General features: G+C 41.8%; 1 protein-coding gene across 5 annotated transcripts in view; it reads right to left on the bottom strand.

Annotated features, from left to right (window-relative positions):
* LOC116944204 (teneurin-3-like) overlaps positions 1 to 27315 on the bottom strand; it is a 456734-nt gene that overhangs the window by 70262 nt on the left and 359157 nt on the right. For all 5 annotated transcript variants that reach the window (XM_076068250.1, XM_076068253.1, XM_076068251.1 and 2 more), the window contains 2 exons: positions 27109 to 27309; positions 92 to 277 (listed from right to left, as the gene is read on the bottom strand). In XM_076068250.1, coding sequence (XP_075924365.1) covers positions 92 to 277; positions 27109 to 27309 — 387 coding nt within the window. The remainder of the gene's footprint in view (positions 1 to 91; positions 278 to 27108; positions 27310 to 27315) is intronic.

Raw genomic sequence — 27315 nt, 5'->3', positions numbered from 1 at the left:
CTTGGGTGACCTTTGTTCCGTCCATATTTGAGATTCCACGCCCGAGTCGCGAACGAGAACACGGCAAAAAAAAAAAACCCGAAAGCCTCACCGACGGAGCAGTGTTCCCCATTCCAGCCCTGGCTGCACTCGCACTTCCCGTCCCGGCACGCGCCATGCTCCGCGCAGTGACGGTGGCAGGCCTTCTGGTCGCACGTCTCGCCGCCCCAGCCTTCTTGGCAGTGGCAGCTCCCGCCGATGCACACGCCATGGGCACCGCAGTCCACGGGGCACAGCTCTGAAAAAAGAAGACGGGGGAAGACACGGAGCGCCGCACGAGGGTCACCCACACGGGCGAGGCGCGTGTGCAGAATCGGTAAAAGGTGCGGCCCTGCAATTGCTTGCCTGGAAGAGGATTTGAAATTGTGAACAAAAATTACGCAGTGAGCGCCATAGCCATTTCATCACCTACCTATATTTAACAAAAAAAACAACAACCTGTACTATTAAAACAGAACACGATAAAGGTACAGCTCTGCTATTGGTTGGTCACGCTGAAGGGCCTCCACTAAATGTCTTAGATGAGGTGGGAGAACCACAAGTTACCCCACCACACGCAACCTGCCGATGGACTGAGGTATGACAAATTATTCTGCTGGGTGAACAAAGGTAGGGGGGGGGATTTAAGAATCCTACCCATCATTTCAACTGCCTAACGGGGATACTGAATCGAATTGGCGATCTCTGGATTGCAAGTCCAGTGCGCTTAACATTTACACAACAGCAGCATTTCCCCATCGCACGAAAAGACTATCCAAAGTTCGCCGCCATTTCGGCCAGACTATGCCACAAGGGGACGATGTGACGTGAATCGTTGTGCCTGCAGCACTGAAAGGGAGGATATGAATTCATCATTTAAATTCAAGCACAACCTGAGGGCAGCAGATATTCACAAAAGGGATGAGCAATTCCATGGCTTTACTGTAGGGCAAGCACTGCTCGTATGCATTTATTTAGTGGCTGGCAGGCAGTGGGTGGTATCTCCGGGCACTTGGCCATCTTTATCACCTGCCCCCATGCTATAAATATAGGGGGCTCTTGTTCATATAAGGTCACTTTGATCTAAGAGAGGCCCTCACTACGTTGCAGTTGTAAATCTCACTCTTGGAGGGTGCGCTTAACGTCCAACAAGTCGGCGTCTACACATAAATAATTCTAATTAAAAAAAAACGTATTTTAATTTGCAACTCGATGATAGAGTGGTCGGCATGCTTTACACTGAGACAATTTTCATGGATTCGGTAATATCAGTTCTGCTGTCCACATGACGTTGCTCTGCATGCACCGAAATGTAGAAGAAATGAACCAAACAAACATTGAAACACAATTCACGAAAAAAAAGTAGGCTGTTCAGCGCTAAATTCGTGATCTAAAGTTGCCAAATTAAAACAAAAATACCCGTAATTAGTTTGTAAATCAAACTATTATTGTGCTGTGGCTGACGATCCTTGCTAATTAGAATAAACACCCCTGTGGAATTATGTAAGAAATAAATAATATACACATTTTGCACTCCGAAAATGTTTAGTGGAATGCATGTGATTCTAAAGTCATGTAGAGGACACTCTTTAACTAGCCCAGAGGAACATAGCAAATGTTATTTTTTTACATGTTTTATTTCACCACATCAGTAAGCAGGACAAGACACACAAATGTAATGTTAATCGTTATTGTAAGTCTGCATGTATTTGAATAACTCTGATTATATTTAATATGCATACTTTGGGGTTTAACAACATTTGCATGCATGGCAAACGATAAACAATTCATACAAGTCCAAATATATTCATGGTCGGTGAAAGCACATTCCAATTTCACAGGAATCTCATAAACCTGACAAGAGCATGGTTAGATTTTCACACGCTTTGATATGTATGTCAAGGTGATCAATATTTGCCAAACCACCTTGGAGAATGATCTCATCAGAATCTAAGCATAACGAATTAAGCTTCATCACTACCTTGATGGGTACACACCACCGAGCAATAAGGGAGAAAACAGACTTGATTGCTTCGTAGGACAGGGTGCAGCCATGTCCCCAGCATAGACTAAGGGGTCACTGTTGTGTAGGAGGTACTGTCATTCAAATGAGAAACTAAATAGAAATATCTTCCACTCTGTGGACACTAAAGATCCCTCGGCACTCTTTGATAAGAGCAGAGATGTCAGCTCTGGTGTCCTTGGTAAAATTCCACTGTATGCCAATAAAATCCCTGGTCTGGCCAAATTCCCATAACTGGCTAATTCGTTCAAATCAAGTCAGCCCCTGTGAGTCCGAGATACCCATGCAAAAATCATGTGCAGGCATGTTTGTGCATTTGTGAGCAGATATATTTTTGATCAGAAATATCTTCAACAATTAATTAAAGCTAATACTTGAATCACCAATTCAATTGAGGTCAAAGTTATTTTGCCTAACGGTCCTGTTTAAATTTTAAACACAACCCGTTCATCTTCAGGGCTGAAAGTTCAATATTGTTTCGATCACAATTGTGATGAAAATAATTCAGGAAAAATATTATTTCCAATTCTCCGTGGTAGCATAGGAATTGAGAGTCATAACGTGAAAAAAATTCGCCCGCAATTTAGTACATAGTTAAAACTAAATGTGCTTTATAATGCACATTTGGGTATTCACCTATAACATATGCCGTAAAAACAAAGAAGGGGAGCCAAATGTAATGCTTTAATGTGGGTTCCATCAGCAGAGACCACAATGTGATAGCACAGTTGTCAAAGGCGAGGGAAACTAACACAAAGCTCTGAATGGAAAACTAATTTATGTTTTCTATTACAAGTGTGAAACCCATGAACTGGTGATCACACTCTTCAGCCCTATTGCTTTTGCAAAGAGATATGTGGCACATTCTGCTCTGCCATGCCTGTACTGCCGCATCGCACATCACAGGTAGCAAAGAGATCGTTAACCCTTTTCGTTACAAGCCACAGTCGAATAAGAACTGTGCGTCGAGTCTTCACACTGTCACTTTATACGGACTAAATTTTGATTTAAAACTTTCGTGACTGCAGGGATTCATATTCTTGGTTCTTTCGGTAAAGTCACGTAGAAGGGAAACAATAAAATAGATGGACTCGTCCATCTGGATAACTGCCAAATCGCTCTCCGTGGTGCTAACGTTAAAAAAAACCCGCCACTTTTTCCAAATTTTCTTGCTGTGGTTTTCACACTTGATGATGATTGCTTGTGTTGCAGTCGAAACGTCGTGAGAATTTAATTGTTTTATATTTTTATTATTTTATTGTTACCCTTCTACGTGACTTTACCGAAAGAACCAACAATATTTATACGGACTGTTTAACTTCTATCCATCTATTTTTTTTGTATCCCGAGTGGCGTATAAAAGGTGGCAAAAAAGGTGCGGGACTGCGATTTTTTTTTGGGTCACGCCGCCGCCGGAAAAAAAGGCCTCCCACTTGAGAGAGCTCCACGGAGCCCCGCCGGAGAGTATTTTTGTTTTGGCCTAGTCTTCCAGTGTCCAGACATCTTAGATCGGAGTACCCACACTTTACCCCACCGCACACGATCTGCCAACCGACTAACTGTGGTGTACACATTTATGCTCCTGGCAGGGCAGAGGGTGGGGTTGGGGGGGGGTTAAAATTTGTACAAAAAAAAAACTTGCCCAATGTTTCAACTGCTACAGCGGGAGATCGAACCGGTGACCTTTGGACTGCGAGTCCAACGTGCTGACCTTTACACCATGGCAGCATCCCTGACAAAGATATGTCCCACCATATATATCTCCTTTATATTTGCAATTGACCGTCATCCCCTCCCCCGCATCCTGTTAATTTACCCCAGACTACAGCTTTATTTTAACAAAGACTGCGGAAGTATTTTTGTTGTTGAATGTTGCCAGAGCCGCTGCCATCAGTGATATTTTTGGTTTTAATTCTAAGAGCTCGCTTCGCCCAAAGGATTAACTGCACACCGCCTGAGGGGGTCCCATCATTTAACAAGAGCTCCGATTTAGTGCTAAACGAGTTCAGTGACCGAGACCTAAGACCTAATGGTTGGGATACTGTTTCCGCAGATCTTGGAGGTCACGTGTCTACTGTTCAGCGGCTGTGGGATCTGGAAGCGGGTAGAAAGTGTAGGCGCGAGGTGCGATGGCATGAGATTGGCCTTGATGACATCTTGAGCTAGATAGGGTGAAATACTAACAGGACAAAACATGCAGTTCATCTGTAATTACACTATTGTGCTCTATTTTTGAGTCATGAATTTTAAAAAAGAATATTCAGCGCAGCTTCTGTTGTTTGACATCTTCTTATACAATACATGCATTATACTGTACGTGGGGTCCACAATTCTTCCTATTATTCATGCATTCTGAAGAATTCATGGTAAACTTAAAGCGTAAACAAATTATTGCAACTACATTTTCACATCCATAATCCAACATAATCCAACATGAACACAGATAAGAGGAATTATATTATATTACAGAGCAACAAACCATGAAACAAATATATCTATACAGGGCCTGTAGATTGAATGTGCATACAATTCCAAAACTGCATGATGGTGTTGCGTCAATATTAAACACACATTTAAAAATGTCCTCACTTGCAGTTGGAGGATTAGCATGCCACTTCCATACCTTTATAATTTTTTGTAGAAGAGCATGTACAAAGTTTCATTCGATGTTACACAAAATCGTCTATTTCATTGGGACTTTAACATCTTCAGACAATTGTTATATTTCACTGCAGAGAAGCAAAAAGACACGTAAGAAAAATTCTTATATCGTGGCACAATTCTAAATAAACCATTGCCAAAATAGAATCCTCAACAGCCTACGGTCTTAGATAAGATGAACTGCACATGTGCGTATCGCTTGAAACAGGAGCAACGTATTACATTGTAGAGAGTGCTTCATATTCTACCCACCTTCTGAACTAGCTCATCAGATGAAATATTCCTGAACAAAAAAAATCAAGCTCTCGCCTTTTTGTGAAGCAGTGTAGCGTGGGGATATTAATAAGCAGTGCTTATGGTTAGGCAGCTTAAGAGGTGAACATACAATTACTATGTAAATATACTCCACTACACACAAGCATGTGCATATAAAATACTTGCTCATACATTTTTAAATAGGACCAAATTGTTACACCAAGCATAAGTCATTTTAAATAAAGATAGTGGATGAAAGAGGCTTAGTAGACAATTTGTAAAGAAATGGAAAACATGAAGATTTTCTACTGAATAGGATAACCTCATGCATTAAAAACACATTTAAAAAAAATCTCGCCACATTTGTCATTAATGCTGCAGTGTAACGTAAATGGTGAAGCAGGGTAAAGATGTTGAGCAAAGGCCCTTCTCTCGAGCAGATAGGGGGCAGACCGATTAACTGAATTATTGTTGTGTAATATTTCACTTTGCAGTTTGGTGCCTTAAAAACCTTACGGAAATGTGACACGTGAACTGACATATGGACAGTTCTCTAAGAATGGAGTATTTAGAAGCAAACAATTCCTCAAAAATTCAAACACGGATAAAACATAATCACATGGAAATTAAAAATACACATTAATTTGAGACTGCAGAACTGCATTATGGGAAGGGCGCTGGGCAGTCGAACCAAGCAACAGCTTCAGGCCTCAAGTAGCTTGAGAGCCCCAAGATTTATGAAAAGAATAGTCGTGCATCTAATATCAGCTCAAATTCGAACACTAATAAACATCAGCTCATTCACGTGAAAACGACAATGACTCTCTCACTCATCTTTATACATTTCTACATCTCTCTTCCTTAATTAGTCACTACATTTATCTTATCTCATTACATCTATATTTTTGGTGTATATAACTCTCTTGTCACCTGACATGAATTTTATAAATTGAAAAGGAAGACCCCCAAAAAGACAATCTCTGCTTAGGGGCTTCCAGTGGCTAGCATCACCACTGGGGCTGGCTACACGGACTGGATACAGAAATTGAACATCACAGCTAAGTCATTTGCAATTCTCAAAAAGTCACTTGCCCTGAGGAGGGACAACTCAAACGCTAGTTTTATTCTCTTCTACGATATCTTCACTGGCAACATTTTAGCAGGTCACATTTAGTATGTACTTCACTTAGAAATCATCGACAAAATATGATTGCAAAGGCTTTTACAGTTGTGCTCTAAAAAAAGTATTCAGTTCTTGAAGGAGCTCCAAGCATGTGCTGCGAAACGTCGGACATTGTGCCGAAAAACACGCGGTAGAAAAATAAAAAACGCGAGAGAGAGCAAGTTCTTGTACAAGCTGGGGGAAAAAAATCTAAAACAATTTTTTTCACATTTTCAATATTAGCACTACATTTAACTCGTTCACCATCCAATGTGGAAGTTCGCTTCAAAAGCAACTTTAATAAACCAGAGGTTGGCGGTTCAATCTCCTGCATGGCAGTCGAATCAAAGGACAAGTTTATTAAATCCCCCGTTTCTGTCCACCCAGCAGCATCAATGGTCGATCTGCAGGTCGTGCGTAGCGGGTTCACATATTGCCACTCCCCGCCTGTTCTAAGATGTTTGGCTAGCATGGAAAGATTAGGCCAAATCAGCCTCTAGATGGACTCTCTAGAGCTCGCTTTACTGAAGGCCCTTCCACCAGCAGTAGCATGAGCAAGAAAATGCAGGGCTGCTCCCTTAACTTTTTACATCACCGCAAACAGAAACTTGTCCACAGTCCTTCGGCAGACCAATAATAATAATAATGATAATTGATTAAGCGCCCTTAAACAATCAGTTGCACTACCAGTCCTGCAAAGTGATACCATTGGTGGACACCATCTACAATTGTTCCAGGGGTATTTGAGCAGCGACAAAACCTCTCCATCTTATCGTTGCCCTATTGCAGAAATCGTCATCATCACTACACATGCCACAGAGATGGAGGAATTGTGAAAACAGAACTGTCCTATCAATGCCAGAAGGGTGAGATGATGCACGCGTTAAGTATATGACTAAAAGTCTTTATATATGTATGGAAAGTATGTTGGAAGGGCTATCTACCCGTATTGACAGTCTGATGTCCAAAAAGGAAACGCTGTCTTCTCGTGATCAGAGTTGTAAGCATATTGAATTAAGGTATCGAGCTCCCCTTTAGAGCAAGAGGCAATTCCCTATGGAGTCATCGATGTACAAGGTGTCCATAGAGGTGTCGTCTATGATTAAAGAATTCAAATTAATCTGACGCTCAAACTGTGCGTTTGAAATGTTGCCAACATATTTAATAAACAATTAAAAATTTTAAGTAGTTTTTTTCATTATACCAAAAAAGGCTTGAATGATCTTCAACAGCGCACAATAGAAGCATTCAAAACCATCACACCATTGGCAAACATGTGGAACGCTCTAAAATCTCCGTACGATGTGCATTGCCAACGCCATGGCTTATATGTGGAGGCTTTGAGGGATGAAATCCGATTATATGAAACATATTCAAGCGACGGAGTGCTTATAGCTTCACCGGTCGGGCTCAAACTTTGTTTAATTAATGTGAAAATAATTGACAGCTCTTTTGTCAGTCCACTGGGGGATAGAGGCCACCCCGTGCCGTGTCGGTCATGGGGGTTGTTTGATTGTACTTCGCCACGCTGCTGAGTCTGCTGCGGGAGGTTGTTGAAGGCAGAAGACGGAGGGCGGGGGCGAGGGGAAATTGCAGGACCGGCTAAGATTTCAAGCGCCACTGATATTTTCCGTGGCCAGGAATCGAATTCAGGTTACCGGGTTATTAGTAGGGTACGATGAGCAGTGTGCCATCGCTTCACCCCATGCTATCGAACTGTAAGTATTTAATAACGGCGCAGTCAAGGTCCAGCGCTCGTGCACGTGGCCACAACTGGATGGTGTGGATGCGGTCGAGCACACCTTATTGCGAACGCTTTAAAGATGAGCACATGTCCAGCGAACGTCACTGGTGTCAAAGTGGATGCAGTAAATACCACTGAACTAGAAATGTGACGAGAGCCGTGTCTGATTAACTCATCCGATTATGAGGATTTACACCAGCTAGTGGCATCAGTTAAGGCTTGATGCAGAAGTCATAAAAAACAACACCCTGGACTCTTCTAGAGATGATATGTCGGACAAGGTCTCGTCTTTGCAGACTGAATACATGCGCAGTTTGGCAGAAGAAAATTTTAATTTAATATAGCATTGGAATTATGGATTCATCACACCATGAAGATATATATTTGGACATTTCCCGAAAAATAAGCACAAACCACCGTGTGCAGATATGAATTTCCACATAGGTTCAAAATACATTAAGTCGTGGCTGAAAATTGCACAGCCGCGTAGTTCTCCGGGACACCAAGGTTCAAATGGCGCTCGCGAAAATGTCTTTCACAGCTCGGCGCACAAAGGGAGCGATGACCCACAACCACCGCGGTTACCGGTTTGGGAGCCTTTTGTTTTTGCGGCGGGCGCATGCAAAAAACCAGTGACGGGGCATCGCCATTCCAATTGGCTGAGACGACCCGTGCAGTGCCCTCAAGTTGTTGGAAATGTTGAGCATTTGAGCGACGGGCGTTGGAAGGCACGGGGGACACACGTGACTCCACACCGTGCGACTCCACGTCACCACCACCCGCCTCCCGAGTAAACCGCGTTAGCCGCTGTGGGGAAAACGAATGAATGCGATGCTGCCTGCCTGTACTTTAGTTCGGATCGCAGCATTCGGGAGGAGGTGAGCGCGTGGGTTTTATGCCGACCCGATAACGTCAAGGGAAAGGCGCAGCCCTGCAATTGCTTGCTCACGTCCGCTGCTGGCGGAAGGTTTCTCCACGTGAGGGAGATCGAGAGATCACCTCGAGAGTGGTACATTTGACCGACTTCGCGAGGGATCCTCTCTGGATTGCATATGGCCTCGCCTACTCTGAACTAAACAACAAAAACGACTTGTTATTTTACAAGGTAAGGCCCACTGAGGTATAAAGCTCCTTTTCAGAAGCAACCTGGCCACAAATGATGGCCCAACGAAGTGGAAATTTCGCAGTCAAGTACTCTAAAATGAATGTTTATAATTGTGGAGGAGAAATTCACGCGACCACGGGGAGGACATGGAGCCTCTAAATAGACAGGCGTCAGGGTCGGGATGGAACCCACGACCTCCTGTATACCAGGTGAGGTAGTTAACATCTGGCCACCGTGATGGCCAGACGTCTTGGAAGACATGAGAGTTCCCACACGTTACCTCACCACACATGACCTGCTGATCGACGAACTGTGGTAAAACACAAATGTGGCCACCTGAACCGGCGCCGCTGAGTGCCTGGGTTTGAATCCAAGCAGGCACCTGTCATTTGCGCAGTCATTGTATGTATGTTGAACTTCTTTCGCACCATACCTAGCCACCCGCGCTAATCAGAGATGTGGGGGAAGGACAACAGACTAAACACAAAAAGCAGTTCTAAAGGAATGAGTTTCCAACCTAGATTTGAAAACGCACAGCTCCAGTGGCTTCCTAATAGCAGAAGGAAGAGCGTTCCAGACGGCTGCAGAGGCCCATCTGAAAGCACCCAATGCGGAAACCGTCTTTGTTCGAAGGCTAACCAAAATGCCGCTCCTGCGAAGATGACCGGACTTCACTTGATGTTTTATGTTCCTTGGCGAGATCAGAGAGGTATTGTGGCTCATTTGTAGCAAGCACTTTATGCGTGATGAGTGTAAACTTAGAACGTATTCGTTCGGCAACCAGGAGCCAATGCAGATCATATCTCGCGGTTACCAATGACGATGCAAAAAAATCCTTTCATAAATAAATCGGTTTTGTACTTCATTTGGCTAATTCCAGCTCTGAGAATGTATATATCATATGCATGTATTATCATAGTGTTTTTTTAATTGCATTTTGACCACAAGTATTGTGGTTAATGCACACATGATTCTTTGTAAAAAAGGTTTCAGTTTTGTTGCCATGAAAAATTGGGAAAAACCCTATTATTTTATTTTGGTACTGGCAAAGGAGGTCTAATGATGTAAAAATATATATATCAGTTTCACTATCATATGGCAAGCATTGCTCGCTAAAAGCAGGGCAGGTGGGTTGAAAAGTGCCATCCCCTAAGGTGGAGTAAGATTAACTTGAGCTTGATGACAGATGTCAGATGTAATTTTGCAATATCTCTTTCCGCAGACGATCCTCTATCATGGGATGATGTGAAACCACAATGCGAAAGTTTCCGAGTGGATTCTTAATCTCGCGACATGACGGCACGGGCACAGCTGTTGGTAGAATTGTACATATAAAAAAGAATAGAGTAAAACACAAAGCATAATAACACTGCCGCATGAAGGATGTGTTCTCCCCAGAGGTCCACATATTGGTTTGATGTCTGCGCTAAACACAGCGGGTGGACTCATTCAAGCCCATGGATGTTACTCATAGTGACATTAAAAAAGTGCTTTTTGAAGCACGCGATAGATACCGTTGTTTTATGCCCTTAATACGCATTGTTCTTCAATTAAATATCAAGCCGTGCAACATGCATCAAAGAGGATTAATGGGTTACAGAGGCAATATAAAGATAAGTTTTAAGTGAAGTAAAAAAAAAGTGTATTTGAAAACATTTGAAGTGACATTGCTATTAATGGTTTATTGTCAATTAAAACGAGATAACTAAACGGTGCTTTGTGTTGACACTTCGATCCTTCACGCTCTTAATAAACCATTATTTTTGTTATTATCACTACGCTTGTTTACCCAGGAAAGCCTCACCGAGTCCAAAGGCTCTCTTTTCAGAAGGTTCCTGCCAAGTTTCTGCAGTAGAGGCCGATGTTGCTATGTGTGATCCCAATTAAGTAATTTTGCAGGGATTTTTTTTTAATCATTGGGATAATGTCAATTTTAGTTAGATGATAGGCCCTTTTTTATCCATGGGAGGAAACCGGAGAACCAGTTTTGTTGTCCTTACCTCTGATTAGCACGGTTGGCTACGTACGGTGCGAAAGAAATTCAACGTACACACATACAAACCTGGGGGGGAAACACATGCAGAACTGGGGGAGATCATAAACAAAATAAACGCATAAAGGCAGCCAATGTTGAAAATCGCACCCAAAGCCCTCTTGACTGTGAGGCATGAGTGTTACCACCCTGCCTCCCCAATGATGACAGGTGTAGCAATGTGAAGCTGTAAATGGCACATGTCTGAAATCATTCTACCATGCATGAAATCCACAAGATGCGTGCTGAAACTTAAAAGAAATTCAAACTGCGGCATTTTTTCATCCCACAATCTGAGGCACTCAATCTTTTTTAAAAAATATATATTATTCCATCTCCATTTCCGCGTTCATGATAAGGGGTTATTGACCATGACTTTAGCAGCCACACAATGAGGGCACCACACAATGCAACCATCGATTTTGTTTCACTCGATGGAACTTTCCATTGCAATTTTCTATAAAACTGACATTTTCTCTCACTATAATGACATATGGAAACGATGAAAGGTCACCTAATTATTCGTTACATTCGTCCATGAAAGTTGAGTTACACTGGGTATATTCTGCTGGTAAACTAATTTCAATGAGCGCATGTCAAGGAAGAATGAGTGCAGAATGTGACCTGGATATTCAAGATTAACATGGATCTCGTCCTAATCCCCACCAGCATAATTCTCACAGTGTCAATAAACAAGACAAATAAGCCCCCTATAGCCTTAACAGACTGTTGGGGCAAGTGCCGTTAGCGAGCACCTTTGAATGGCAACATGGCTCAAAGGTGGGAGGTGTAGCTCAGCCACCTTCATGTGCGCCCAGTGACTGGGAGTCGAACCTGGCCGCTGGGTTCATAGCAGAGTGCGCTAACCACTACATCACCGCTCCCCTTTGTCATTGACAATAAACACAAAGCGTTGTTAACGGTGGTGCAGTGGTTCAGGCATTGGGATATAAACATGGGCAGAGTTTGCGGATGGGCATGGAGGGGGGCAATGCCCCCCCCCCCCCAAACTGGACACCTTTATTAATGTGTTTTCAGTAGCTTACAATTAACAAAAAACCCAACAGGCATTAATTAATTATATGCACCCACAATTCCTAATGTGTGTGACAAAGCGAAGCACTGCCCCCTACCCCAAATATAAAAGTCAAACTCCACCTATGGGTATCCACCTCCCCTTCACATAACCAGCCCACGTTGACCAGCAAACCTCTGGATTGCAGGTGCAGTGTTGCTAATAATGACACCACAATAGCATCCCAACACAGCACTGGCCAGTCCTATATACGTATGTAAACCATGCACACTCTCTTATTTTCTGTCTCTCTCACCTGCACATCCGTGCACTTGTGCATCGAACAACGGACCCATGATTGAAAGCATATTTGTTAAACAAATTCAAATCATTCTACCATTTTTAACTAAGCAGCGTAATTCAACATTACGCCGATATATATTGCGTTTTTGTATATATGCCTCAGTGTTCTCATGAACGTTTGCTCTGCGGTATCTTACCACCAGAAACAAGCTTCGTTTTTATCACACAGTCACTGTGCGACGCGAGGCAGATCGTGACAGCAATGCACTTACACTCAAAGTGAGGTTTAACAGTCGGGGTACAAAATGGCGCATTAGACATGTACATAGAGTGTACACATGTACATTAGACATGTACATAGAGTGTACACATGTACATTAGACATGTACATAGAGTGTACACATGTACATTAGACATGTACATAGAGTGTACACATGTACATAGAGTGTACACATGTACATTAGACATGTACATAGAGTGTACGCATGTACATAGAGTGTACACATGTACATTAGACATGTACATAGAGTGTACACATGTACATTAGACATGTACATAGAGTGTACACATTCGCACGATTATGCATCGTTGCAAACAGAAACACAGGATTACAGCATTCATCAGTCACACTGTAATTTCCACAGAAAAGTTTGCTGTTTTGGCCCGACGGTCCTCGTGTTTGGGCACTGGCTGATGTTTACATGAAAACGGTCCTTTAACAGAGCAGAAGGGCTGATGACCATTGCGTGGAACATCAGACGTGGTGGGGGAGCGGGGGAGGGGTGGTATAGTGATTATTGCACTATGAACCCGGTGATGTAAAGTCAATTCCCGGTCATGGCTAACATAACTGGTGAGTGAAATCTAAAGCCACCCGCACCAACCTTCCTCTACCACTCCCTTCAGCAACCCACGCTGATATCAGCCTGGTAAAGTACGGTCAAAAACCCCTCATCACTGAGGTGACAAAAACTGAAAACTAAAAACTATTTTATCTTATTTACCAGGTAAGGCCCACTGAAGCGATATAGCTCATTTTCAGAAGCAACCTGGCTGCAAATGATAGCTCAACGAAGTGGCTTATCACGTGACTATTTCTATCAGCCAAGCACTCTAAAATGCACGTCAATTCTAAATGTGGCAGGAAAACCGGAGGGACCAGAGAAAAATGCACACGACCACGGGAGAGAACAACGCAAACTCCAAATATACAGTGGGTGTCAGGGTTGGGATAAAACCCACGACCTCCTGTATACCAGGCGAGGTAGTTAACAATTTGCCACCGTGGCGCTCCATATATATGGAGACCTTCATTCATCAGTGGATCGACAAAGGGATATGAATCATTACGTTAGTTTTTTTTATGCATAGTAAATTCTCGAAGACCTTTTGGGCCACATCAACTGTGCCGTTCTCTTCGGTGAATTCCACCTACAGATATCGGTTCTCATCTCTAACTTGAGGTGGTATTGTGTTTCTGGTATGTTGAGCATGGCCTGCAGCAATCGTGCATTTTATGTCTACAGTTTTGTACTTAATTATGGATTCATGAAAAAATATTACAATTAGACCTGGTACTTTGTGCTTTCTTGAGTTGGAAATGTTAAGGGGGCAAATTACATTTCCCAGCTCAAGTTGTCCACCGATTCTTTTTCCGAAATGAATTATCTTGGCTAAAGCTAGAAGTGCTGATAAATACGAGCATTTGCTCTGCACACTCCTTCCATTTAAACGGAACATATTGAGCGATATCTCACGATTACAGCGGGAAATGCTGATTTTTAATATCACGAAATCCATACGAATCCATTTCAGTCCGATTGAGTATTAGAACATGATGATTATGAACTCATTTGGCGACCGAATTCCATTGTTTACCTGTCCCGTTGCTTACCTGTACGTCTATATTCATAACGATGCTTCTTTTTTTAATCCCCGTAATTGCTTTACGTTAATTAGTCATTTGGTTTTCCACATGTAGTGCTGACTTGTGATTAAAGTGTTTAATCACTTTGCATGTTGAAGCTCTATCAGTTGTAAAAAAAATGTAGCCCGAGATGGTACACAGAGGGAAATACCAAAAACAAAATGATTACGCTCTTGCTGGGAAGCAAAGATCTCCGTGATGCGCAGGGTCATGGCCCAGCATGCTACTCCTATCTCATTATTAAAGCTGTGTTTACGTAAACGAATATAGCGCTCGGGAGCAAGCTTATTGCTTTTACTGAAAGTAATGTAATTACGAAAAATATAATTATTCACTTTCATCATCTCAAGCGGTATATGGGAAAACTTGCAGGAAGCTGTAAGTGCGGTACTTTATTCAGCGAGATTTAATCATTACAGAAAATCCGGCAAAAAAGGTCTAAATGATTTCCTGCTCCAACGAGCACGAAGGCATCTCCTCTTTACATCTCTTTCCTATAGCAGGGGTAAATGTATCTCTCAGGCCAACAATGTTGGCTTCCCCATAAAGTAGTACATATGTTATCTACCCCTTCGGGATGATGGGCTGAGTCAATCCCCAACTAGGATTTGAACTTGCAACCTACGATTGTGCGAGCTGCTCGCTCTACCACTGAGCCACTATTGCCTAACTAGTTTAGATAAACTTTGCCTTCAGGCATCCAAATATAACATAAACAAACTTTTGACAATGTTCACATAATCACTGCGCATACCAATCCCTTTGTGCAGAATGAGCAATATAGACTAGGTTTTAAAGGAGGAAAAAAGATTGTTCCAAATTCAGGATGAAAATAGATTTTTTTATTGCAGCAACACAAACAAATTAAATCACCTCCTAATCACAATAGCTTTTGTTCAATATTGAATATAATGTTTTTCCTATGACTGGTAGCACATCTAGTGGAAGGAATATGTGCAGCGGGTACGCATGCCTGTAATCCATCACTGTGAAGACGTTGAAGGTTCGCGGATCACACAGATGTCGTGAAACTCCCTTCCCCTGGGCATCATGATAAAAAAAACTAATTTTATATATTGAAAACTAATTTCTTTAGAATAGTTTTGTATTTAGTTCGTTGTCCTTCCCCCGCACCTCCGATTAGCGCGGTTGGCTACGTACGGGTGTGAAAGAAGTTCAACATACGTACATAAATAGAGGTGTGCAAACGTGGATCCCACCTGTTCCATCTGTATGAGATTGAGTGTTTATCCCTCGCACACGTGGGTTTTCTCCAGGTGCCCTGGTTTTGTCCCACATATACACACTAAATTAATTGGCCAATAACACCTTAATAGACAGAGGACCCCAGAGCTTGGGGGAGGAAATTTGGTGCCAGCTCACCAACCTGGCTGTCTTTCCTACTTGCAGTTCAGTACACCCTCCAAGTCGTTCTCTCTCTCTCTTCCAGAGTGAGCGAATACCTGTGCACGTTACGAGCTGAAATTATTATTAATGCAAAAGCATTTTCATTCAATTTTTATTAAAATTATTCTCCAATTTTGCAGGCGTTTAATAGTGAGCCACATTGTGGTTTATAGACGTTGCATTTGCACAGCCTCAGAAGAATTCACATGAAACCCATTTTTTCTGAATTCCGTGTATCTCGATGCTTTTCACTTGTATCTCTGGTGGCTCTCTGTATTTACACATATTCAACTTCACTCTTTGTTTCCATAATGCTGTCATTAGGAATGATGGGTTATAAATAGCCAAAGATCATTATAATACAATTAACTTCAGGCCTAGGTGATTTGCAGTTATGTATCATTTGTAAAAAAAAATAAACCTAACAACCGTACACCACACAGCATACACGCTCAACATATTAACAATAGACAGTGGCGTTTCTTCAGAAGCGATGCTTATTTCTAACCCTAATGATACAAATGTTGGGCAGATAAACAGATGCATATTTTTCATTGCTATATTCTAAAGACTATAACGATCATTGCTCAGTTTTACAATGTGGACTGAAGTGGGACAAATTGTAAAAACACTAAATATGGAAATTATGTACCTATCAAGTTTAGGAAAATAATAACAGTCCATCGTGCACCCCTTTAAGTACATATTAGATGTGTTACGGCATCGCATCACAGAGGAATGATATATTGAAAAAGAAATACTTTTAAACGTATAATAGAATGTATGGACACAATGATAAATAAATACACAAGGTGTGTTCTGACATTTACAAATTGCTTACGCTTACTGTTTGTGCTCATATATAATTCATTATGCACATATAAATGATATTTGATGAAATATATTAAATACTGCTGCTCATTCTTGTCCTGACAAGCATACCAAGTTTACCCCGATTCATTTAGTAAATTTCAAAGTAACAGATTGTAAATAATGCAAACATATGCTCATGCAACAACACTGCCACGGTTCAACATTCATCATTATCTTAATACATAACCAAATAGAGGTATATTTCAGCCACATCAAAAACCGCTCTTGAAAAAACTGTATCATTCTCTGGTCCAAGAAGCAAATGCTTTTTTTTTTAATCCCTGCAATGTAAAGTAATTTGCAGCTCTTTCTCAATCCACCGCGGGATGAAGGCCTCTGCATGCTGTGCCTGTCAAGGATAACTTTTTGGCCATACTTCCCCACGCTGGCCAGCTCAGGTTGATGAAAGGGGAGCCCAGGTGAGGTGACGATGTTAGCCGTGTTCAGGAATCAAACCCAGGTTGCCAGGTTTATAACGCAGTGTGATATTCATTGGAGCACATTCCGCTATTCTGGAAATGGTCATGAACATCATTATAATATCCAAAGCCATCAGAGAGCTGGAATTGCTTCACATCAAACACCAATAATACCAAATTTTGATTTAAAGCTTTCGTGACTGCAGGGATTCATATTCCTGGTTCTTTCGGTAAAGTCACGTAGAAGGGAAACAATAAAACAATAAAAAAAATATATAAAACAATATTTGTTATTATATCATTGTTTCCCTTCTACGTGACTTTACCGAAAGAACCAAGAATACGAATAATACCATGCGAACTATGCCCATAAATTGATAAAATGCCACGGCACTTCATTTCCATAGTAGTAAGGGTGCACCATTAAGTCCACCAAAATTACCCTCACTGCCTGTCTATTTGTCAAATGTAGTTTCATAACCGTAGCTTAGAGAAACACGTGCAAGGACAAAATACATTTATCAGGCTCGAACATGAAAACAGAGTATTATGGGACGTGTGAGAGCCATTTATCTGTTTAACCTCGCTCTGCCACGGATCAAAAGCCAGATCCATAGGCAAATACTGTTGATACGAATATCTTTTTTATAGGCTAAATGTAATAACCAAATGGGCTGGAGAGAAAATTAACTCTCAATCCCACTGAGCCAAATCTCATGCAACTGTCCATTGGAAAGAAGTGCTTAATTTACTGTGAATGGATAAATAGAGTAAATGAAACATTTTATTTTTATTTTGCAAGGCCCACTGAGCTACATAGCTCTTTTTCAGAATCGACCTGTTTCAACAAAGTTGCTTATCATGTGGAAATGTAAAGTAGCCAAATACTCTAAATGCATGTTTCTAAATGTGGAAGGAAAAACCGGAGGAGCCAGAAAAAATTCTATGTGACCACGGGGAGAACATGCAAACTCCAAATATACAGGCATCAGAGTTGGGACCGAACCCACGAACCTACTAACTCCTCTATATCAGGCGAGGTAGTTAACATTTTACCAACGCGGCATGCCAAGAATGACATATTTCCAAAAAATTAATGTAATGTGATTAGAGTAATATTTCAGCTATTGTTAAAATATTATCATATATGAGGTTAAAAGTATGGTACTAAGCCTTGCTACCTAGCCTTCAACCTATGTTTATATCAGGCATCCAATCTAAAGTGTTTTTCACCATGAGTTAGGTGTCCAGTATGAATTACATTTGGAAGACAGCAAAAACACGGTCGATGAACAAAATAGGTGAACATATCGTAGAACAGCTGTGTGGTTCTTCTCGACAAATCTCATTACACATCACCTCCTCATGCCATCCTGACTTGTTGACTCCATCAAAGGTGAAAATAACAGTGACAGCTGTATATCATAATTTGAGTGTATATATATATAATATTCGGATTTGGAAAACAGTTTCGCTCATGCACCGATATTGCCTGGTTTGCATATGCAAGGATCGTGTAATTCACTCAGGTCAGGCAACATGCTGGCTCCACGCTGCCTTCTCTAACAACAACCCCGGGAGGTCACAAATTCACCCGTGGCAAAAGACAAAAAAATACGTTTGAGCCAGCTGCTCAGCCACCTGGCTGGAAGATGCTGAAATTGTGCAATCTCTCTTTCATGGAATGGCCCAAGAGTGGCGAGAGTCTCAGTCTCAAACCTCTCATCACAATTATGTTTGAGAACACAGGAAGCACTGATAAAACACAACAACCGCCCTTGGCATTGAATTGTGAAATTCCATCTGCGGTCAAACATTATGTGCAATATTAGCGACATATTATATGTTAGGGATTCCATATTTTTTTATTAAAAAAAAACATTATTTTGGGTTTTTAAGGATCATTTCTGGTTTTGGGGGATTTTCAGATCATTTACATTGTGTGATATTATCATATGATTCATGACTTCCCGTGATGTTATATTTTACAATCAACCCGAAACTATTTTATTCATACCATCTTCAATGTTATATTTTCAGATATTGTGGATTCATCCCAAAATCTGGAATGCATTCCTCCTGGGACGTGATCTTCATTTCTCTACTAACGTTGTTCTCCCGACATTTAAATTAGTCTGAAAGTCTGGCCTAAATAACAGATTTTGGAAGATCCAAATGTCATTTGGATTTGATTCCAAACCAAAAGTGAAGTCACTAATCTGACACTTCTTTTTTTTCTGCCCAAAACCACGTGGCATTAAGGCGATGACACTTTTGTTCATGATCTGAAAAATAAATCCACATTGTCCTTATATAATCCGAAAAATCTTAATTTTTAAAAACATAAAACTCATCCATAATCCTTACAATAATTATATATGAGGAGTGATAGAGAAGTGGTTAGCGTACTGCCCTACGAACCCAATGGCCTGCGATTGATTTCAGGCCATTCCTAACATAAGTGTCAGTCTTGGACCCTCCCCTATGGGCTCACACTGACCACGATGGCAAAGCATAGTTGTTAAGCGTCTGAGATGGCATTGGAAGGCCTTTGTCAAGCAGTGGAATGACAGGGCTGTACATTATTATAATTCTATATATTTTTAAGAGTTGTGCGTCATTATATAAATTTAAATAAACTGTAATCAACATTCTTCACACTGACTCTATTTGCAATGCAGAATATATATCAATGCAACAGCAGTTAACCGCATATGCAATAAACTGTATAATGCATATGCATTAATGTCTATAACAGCATCTGCAATAATTTTTCAAGAACATAAAATAGATGACAGAGAACTATTTGTAATAATAATCTTAAAAGAAACATTACAATGACCTACTGTGAATTTGTATAAAACCAAGCACAGTTGTGGACATCATTAGTAATATATTAGAGGACACATCCCTATTCTTAGCATAATTATGTGGTAATAAAGCGTTGCTTAATTTATGATTATTAAACCGACTCCATGAAGAAAAAACCAGTTATAAAATTTTAGATTGTTTATCTTTTCTCTTTACAATAGCCTCCTGCTCAGATAATTAAAAGAGAATCAATTAACTAATTAAGACCAAAAACCTGGGCTTGACAAGAGCTTACTGAAACTGAGAAGTAAAAAAAATCACATTTTAACTTCTTGACATTTGTGGAAAAAAGATACCATTCATAACCTCAACGTACGAACAAACAATTACATCTGAAAATGCTATTTTGTTCAGAAGGAAAGCGGCAACGAACGTGGGATAAATGTGTTGTAAAAGCAGTTACTGCTTCAATTGATCTTGGAATCATACATGCATTAATCAAGTGATTATTTCAACACCTCATTGCAAACGCATTTAGCTACAAACACTGCCTAAGTTCATTTAGTGAATGGAAGCTCTGTTCTCGTGAAATGTTGAAATTTAATACGGCACTGAGAGGGAGACATTTAAATCACAACTTTGAACCACGTTAATTTATATTTGCACTTGCGAATGTTTGTAAATTATATTTGCATTAAACTTCAGCTTCAATTGAATTGCAATCATTTTAAATTGGTTTCCGTTTGCCAAGATATTTGTAAAACTTATCGATGATGTATACAAAACAAAAAAATAAATTCAGCGGACAGCACTTTTTTTGCAAAGTTAGGGTAGAAAAGACACAAAATTCATCACTATTTTGAGCAATGAGCTCACAGATTTATGTACAGCATGTGGGCATACCAAGAGCACAACTTTAATTGTGGAGACAATTGTTATGTAATTTCGCTCTTACTCATGCATGTCCAGTACTGATATTGTGTGAGACTAAATTGACATCCAATCCAATAACAATAAATTATTTACAGCCCTTTGTCAATTCACGGCTGGAGGAAGAGCTCTCCATGCCGTGTAGTTCATTGTAATAATAAATAATAAGTAAAGTAACGTAATGCCTTCTGTGAATACACCGCTGGATAAAGGTCTCCCCCACGCTGTTTGGTGGTTATTTCATTATAATTGAGCAATGCTGTCTGTGTGCATTGGTGAATATCACTCACTGTTCATGTTAGCCTGGAATTGAACTCAAGATAAAGGGTTCAAAGCACAGTGTGCCAACCACCGTGCCTCACAATCGAATGTCACACGAATACAACAAAAACGTGTCTGCACTCGAGACTTGATGGTGAAAAACTTGACGGAGGGGGTCTACAGGACAAGCGTACAAGTATGAAACGTCCGACTCCCTTGCCGACACACAGCACCTCGGATTGGCGCTGTTGGCTACGTACGGCGTGAACGAATTTCAGCACACGTGCACACACACACAGCATCGCAAATTACAAGGCGACGATGCTGTCTTCACGTCCATTAGGAAAGAATACTGCAACAGCTTGAAGAACGAGGACGTATTTGTCATTTAATATGTAAATGGTAAAATTAGCCACAAATAATTTGGTTGATAACCCAATTCAACACGATTTTAAAATATTACTAATCATAATCTGCATTACATTACAATTATCATCACTTTCGTTTTTAATTGCCGTGTACGCAGATGTCTAAATAATGAGAAGCCCTTAATTAAAAAAAAGCATGGAGCAGCGTGCAAAATGTGGAATTCGTGCACCGGTCCTGCACTTGGGAGCTTGCACGGCCAAGTGTGTACATGCTCGCGGCCACCTGACTCAGTGGAAGCGGCACAGCGATCCCCTGGGCAAGTCTGCACGACACAATAAATTCGCACATATTTCACGGTGGGGCACACACGTACCGAAAGGAAAGCAATTTTCTGCCACCGATTGATGCACGTAACTCATTCTCTTATTGAGATGCATCTGTCAACGCGGATTGTCTAGCGGACGCGATAATCCAACGCGAATTGCCGATACGCGTCGCTTTTTTGCTATTGTTGCTGCCGCTGCATCCTTTAATAAAGTGATAGATCAGAGGGCACGTTAGGAGTTCAAGCAAACATTGCGATAAAGTGGCTAATGACGGTCGCTGCTTTCCCAACAAACGAACGGACGAGTGCCGAGGCGGCCGCACAAGTAAGATGACGAACGGGGGCCTTGCCGCGGTGGTCAAGCGTCGTGTTGGCGTGCGCTCGCAGACCAAAAAACAACACCACGAGGGCTTTGTCAACGTAACGCGCCGATTTTCGGTTCCTCCTCGGAGAGGCGGAGTGAAACGGAGTTGCGCGCAGGGCCGACGTCGACAGATGCGGTCAGGTGGAAGAGGCGCCAAGTCGACCTCGGGTCATACATATGGGCACCCCGCGTCGACCTCACTGCAGAATTCTCAGGAGATTTGCCGGTGGTATGGACTACGAAGACAACGACCTTCGTATCGCCTATAACAGCAGTGCTGTTTGCGAGCGCCCATGCAGGCCGGCACGGCGCACGGGGGGGTGGGTGGGTGGCCAGCACCACGCACGGCCGCCTTTGTCTCCCCAGTGGAGATGTTTACATATCACACTGAGTACTCAGTTGAGGCTGAGTCGACCTAAGGGAGGCCTAGGACCAGTTCAGAGAATGGTCACGGGTGTTGGCCATGAGCGGGAATCGAACTCGGATCGCTGGTTTCATAGCACGGCGCACTAACCACTACACTATTGCTCCCCGCTACGCATGGACTACGTACACACACACACCTATAAGTATATATGGTATGAAGTGTGTTTTTTCTCACCTCTTAAAACACTTCTGGTCAATGTAGAAGAGTAGACCAAATACCCTCTAAAGTTTGCTTTTGTGTATATTATTTATATTATATACTATACATGTAGCAAATGCTGTATACTATACAGTCCTAGGACTATGCAACACCATACCAGCAAGTTTGGAAGTGTATTGCAAGTTGCTGATAACCTTTGTATCCCACTTACATTTCTGAAAAAAATTGCATGGGAATTCCAATGTTATATGAACAAAAGATGACCGTGATATGTTGTACTGAAACGCCCGTTCGACATATGTGGTGTGTATGGTGAGTACAAGACCACAATACCTGCGGTCGGAACGCAAACAAAAAACAACAACTCTGATAATGTATGTGGCACTGTCCTTGAAATTGATTGGTCCACACCCGAGACAGCTTTCTTTAGAGCCTCGTCTCACATGGTGTGGACCAGAAGACGCCAAAAGGCGCACAACTCAAAGACAATGCACCATCAGAGTATGACTCCTTGTAAAAAAAGGTGTCAGTTTTGTTGCCAGATAAAAGGGTAAAAAAACAATGATCATATTTTGTTACTGGCAAATGAGGTTTCCAATGGAGTACAAGACCCTCACGGATAATAGTATCAAACAATTTTTTGACTTTTCTTTTTTAAAATGTAAAGTCTACATATTTCTAACATATTTATTTACATATATACAATTCATGGAAACAATTACTTATGAAACGACCACTTCTTTTTTTTTGGGAAAAACGAAGTGCTTCCAAACATTTCCTTTGGTCTGCCTCATATGTATGCAGTGTAGCCTGTCCAGTCTGTGCAGCTCCAGACCAGCAAAGCGGTAAAACACATCAGCTGCTGCTCAGCATGACCCTAATCGGAGAGCTCATTTATGAAACTTATAATTAGGGCCTGTGATTTCTTACTGCCTTGGGGCTAAGTCATCACAAAATCCGTAGGTTTTTTTTACGCGTGAAAAAATTTCAGTTTTTTGCAATTTCCCAGAAGTTTCCCTTTTTTTGAGTGCATGTGATTTGTACTTTCCAAAATATATTTCATGTTTATCCATTTATTTGGTTTTACTTTCTTGCAAACCCGTGGTGCTGTCTTGATCATTTTGATAACAATGTCCACCGGTGTGATCACTGAAGAGAAGAGCCCACAAGGGCATGCTTACGTTGCAACAAAAACAACAGCATTCTCACGGCGTCAACATTGTAACCTGCATTGAGGAAACGCAACATTCTCCAGAGCCAGAACAGAACATCAAAGCTGTTTTCAATGCCTGTGGCAACACCACAGCATGACTGTCCTAAAGAGTGGCATTTCCACCGAATAACATGCATCACATTTCTCAAATGCTATTACTTTACACGGCGACTGAAGCTTTCAAATCGCTGCCGTTTAATAGGCAACAAGGGTGCAAACACGTTTATTTTTAAAATCGTATGCATGGGTGCACTAACACGTGTCGACACGTCTTGCGATCTGAGAATTAAAATCGCTTCTTTAGGACAAGTTTGGATCGCAGGGACGTAATCGGCCTATGCACGTAAAGGAAGACATTGGCTGCTAAAACATATCATAATGGATGGACAAATGAAAGGCGCAAATAGAGGCCTACAGACCGTGGGTTGCCGCCATGGAGTAAGCAATATGCTGATGTGACACTGTTGCCTTTTCGCGAGAGTGAGGCTCTCTGACATTGAGCGATGTCAGGCTTGATGACAGACTACACTACTCAGGCTCCCGTGTCATTAGTGTACCGACACAAACTCTGAACAGGTGAACATTGAGAGGGTATTTCAAGTTGTATTTCCGGATATTCTATGTTTTCCCCAGTTATAAGAGCCAATGAAAAGCCTTATACTGTACTCAGGTAGTATATAAGCATGCTTTAACTCTTCGGTGCAATGTTTAGAAACCTCGTTATCATCATTCAGAATCAGAATATTTATACGGGAGGAATCCAATGAGCTATAGAGCTATTTTTAACAGATATCCAGTAGGCACGGGTCAGAACGTTATAACAACAATATCACCAGCCATGGTAAATTTACTGCTAGATGAAGGCCTTCCCAAACCACTGCCGTCTCTTATGATCTGGTAATATAATAATCCACCTTTCACCTGGACAAGAGCTGATTTTATTGCTCCATGTCTTTGGGCAGCATTTTTCTCAAATGCGTTCTGTTCATTAGCTGCCATCATTATTCTTGGCTATCTGCCATCAATCCTTTTAGCGAAATGTCGGGCCCAAGCTCACTTACATTCTAAACACATATACGTTTGAGATATGTATTAAATTGCGTATAGTATATTCCCTAACTCATGTGTTATTCTTTCTATCTCTAAATACAATTCCATGCCTCTTTGTGCACATGTCCATTTTTTGGAGATATTTAATTATCGACCATGTTTCTGAACCATATGCCACAGCATGACAGTGCACACTGATTAAAACCCCATAGATGGACTTTTTTAAACGAATTGACAAAATACCCAAATTGGTATCTAAGTATCAAATTACCAAAACACTCATAGCAAAACACAAACGAATCAATTATCTGATGTTTAATATTTAACAGCAATTACCAGAATTTGACGTGATCCATTTACCCACCATCGAAACAATTTTATAGCCAGACGTACTGGGGACAAACAGCACCATCATGAGCAGTAGGCCCCTACTTAGTACAGGTTTAACAATCCAGTCTCCCCATCCTATAAAATAGTAAATTCACAATCATTTTCAGCCCTTTATCAATCCAAAGCTGGGCAAAGGCCTCTCCTCAGTGCCTTGGCCATACTTTATCAACGTTGGTCAGTGTGGGTTGGTAAAGGAGGACCGATTCAGATATCACTTGCTACAAATGTTAGCCATGGTCAGGAATCAAACTCAGGTTGCTATTGCATAGTGCAGCGTGCTAACCACTGCCCCTCTCCTCCTCATGATGCTATACCTCTTACCTCTCTCCCATTCCCCTCTGTTTTTTTTAGTCAGTGAAGCCACTCTTATGTGCATGTAAGCACTCCAAAGAAACCCAATGTAATTTGCATTTTATTCCATTAAAGCCAGTTTTAAAGTTGTACGCATGTACATTGGACTTCTTTCGCACGGTACGCAGCCAAACGTGACCTGAGTTTGACTCTCAGGTGTTGCATTGGAGAGATGTGCAAAACTAAAAAAAAACGATCCTAATTCCTGGTCGGCACAGAGATTTACAGAACTCAGTGTGCCGGAGGAATGTTCCCATCGGGAGTACAGCAGGAGTCATTGCATGAGGAAACTGTGCGCCAACACTCCGATACCATCGCGGTCAGAGGATGACTCGAGCTAATTTAGAGGCGATCCTTTTACGCTCCTGGAGGTGATTCCCTCTCCATAACATCAACTCATGCCGATGCACAGCATGGGGCCTCTTTAGGTAGAGGGCTGTAATGTGTTTTTTTTTTTTCACAGTAGAGTAACAAGTTTGTCTACGGACGGACAGTGATGGCCTTATAATGGAAAAACTGCACACAGCATGGTACTTTGACGAGGGCTGGAGGTACAATGAGTCACCCGAGGGGAATGCTGCACGACACGTGTACACTTGTTCAAACGCAGCGCATCTCGCCTATGCTGCGCGTTCCTAGAAAGCAGATGTACAAAAAGTGTTACAAAACCGCTGGATCAAGTATGATGAGCGTGTGAGTTTGTCGAGCATGGCAGAGCCAAACCTTGAACCTGCACTAATTCCCCAATTAAAATTCTCCATAGCAGGACTGTGTGGGGAGCCATTTTCCTGAGGGCCGAATAGGACTATCAAATACCTTTGGCAGGCCACACATGTTGAACACAAGCCTGAATCTTATCAAATAATAACGCAATAAAAATAACGAAGGCTGTCACCATTAGAGCACGAATGCAATGTCTGCACCAGTTGCTCTCCCCTCTCACTAACACACTGATGTCGAGCGGTGCGAAATAAGTTCAACATACGTGTATACATATACGAAGCCACGATGCGGAACTAAAGATGCGGCAAAGATGCCGCGATGGATCAGCATAATTTGAGTGCCATTTAAAAGTGGTAAGTCTCATATGGTGAGCAGTTTTAAATTAATTCATGGGCCATGAGTTCCCCCCCACCCAGCTCAACTTGCGGTGTAGCGAGGGTTGCTCAGAGGTCAGAGCGCCGAACTGGCACCACTTAGATCTCGTGTTCTAATCCAGATGGCCGCCTGGTGATTAAAGAGTCGTGAATTGATGGCCCCAGCCCAGTTACTAATGAGTGCACACACGCAAAAAAGTATATCATGTAAAATTTGGTTATGCGCTTAATTTGGCAAAGATTTTTGCTCTGATGAATAAATACATCGGCCTGACTGTCATGTGACGTATGCAGAGCAGGTGGGAAAGTGCTGCCCTCTGCTTTGTAGACCAGAGGGCACTTACCAAATTTGGACACCTCACGGCAACCTGTGCTCGAAGCGGCGAGTGCACACCGCCCGTGATGCGAAAAGCTTACCAGTCGAGCAGTCGGCGCCAGTGAATCTGGCATCACAGCTGCACGTGTTGAGTTCTGACAGGTAGAGGCCGTGTCCTGAGCACTGCTCGGCGCACATCGGCTTGCGGGTCTCGCAGCTGGGGCCTCCCCAGCCCGACAGGCAGATGCACGTCCCATGGACGCACACTCCTTTGCCAGAGCACGTTGGATGTGGACACATCACTGCAA

Source organism: Petromyzon marinus, chromosome 20 (assembly GCF_048934315.1).
Source record: "Petromyzon marinus isolate PM22_M1 ecotype Great Lakes invasive population chromosome 20, UKy_Petmar_22M1.pri1.0, whole genome shotgun sequence".
In the NCBI taxonomy this organism is placed as follows: domain Eukaryota; kingdom Metazoa; phylum Chordata; class Hyperoartia; order Petromyzontiformes; family Petromyzontidae; genus Petromyzon; species Petromyzon marinus.
This window is presented reverse-complemented; position numbering and strand designations above follow the sequence as displayed.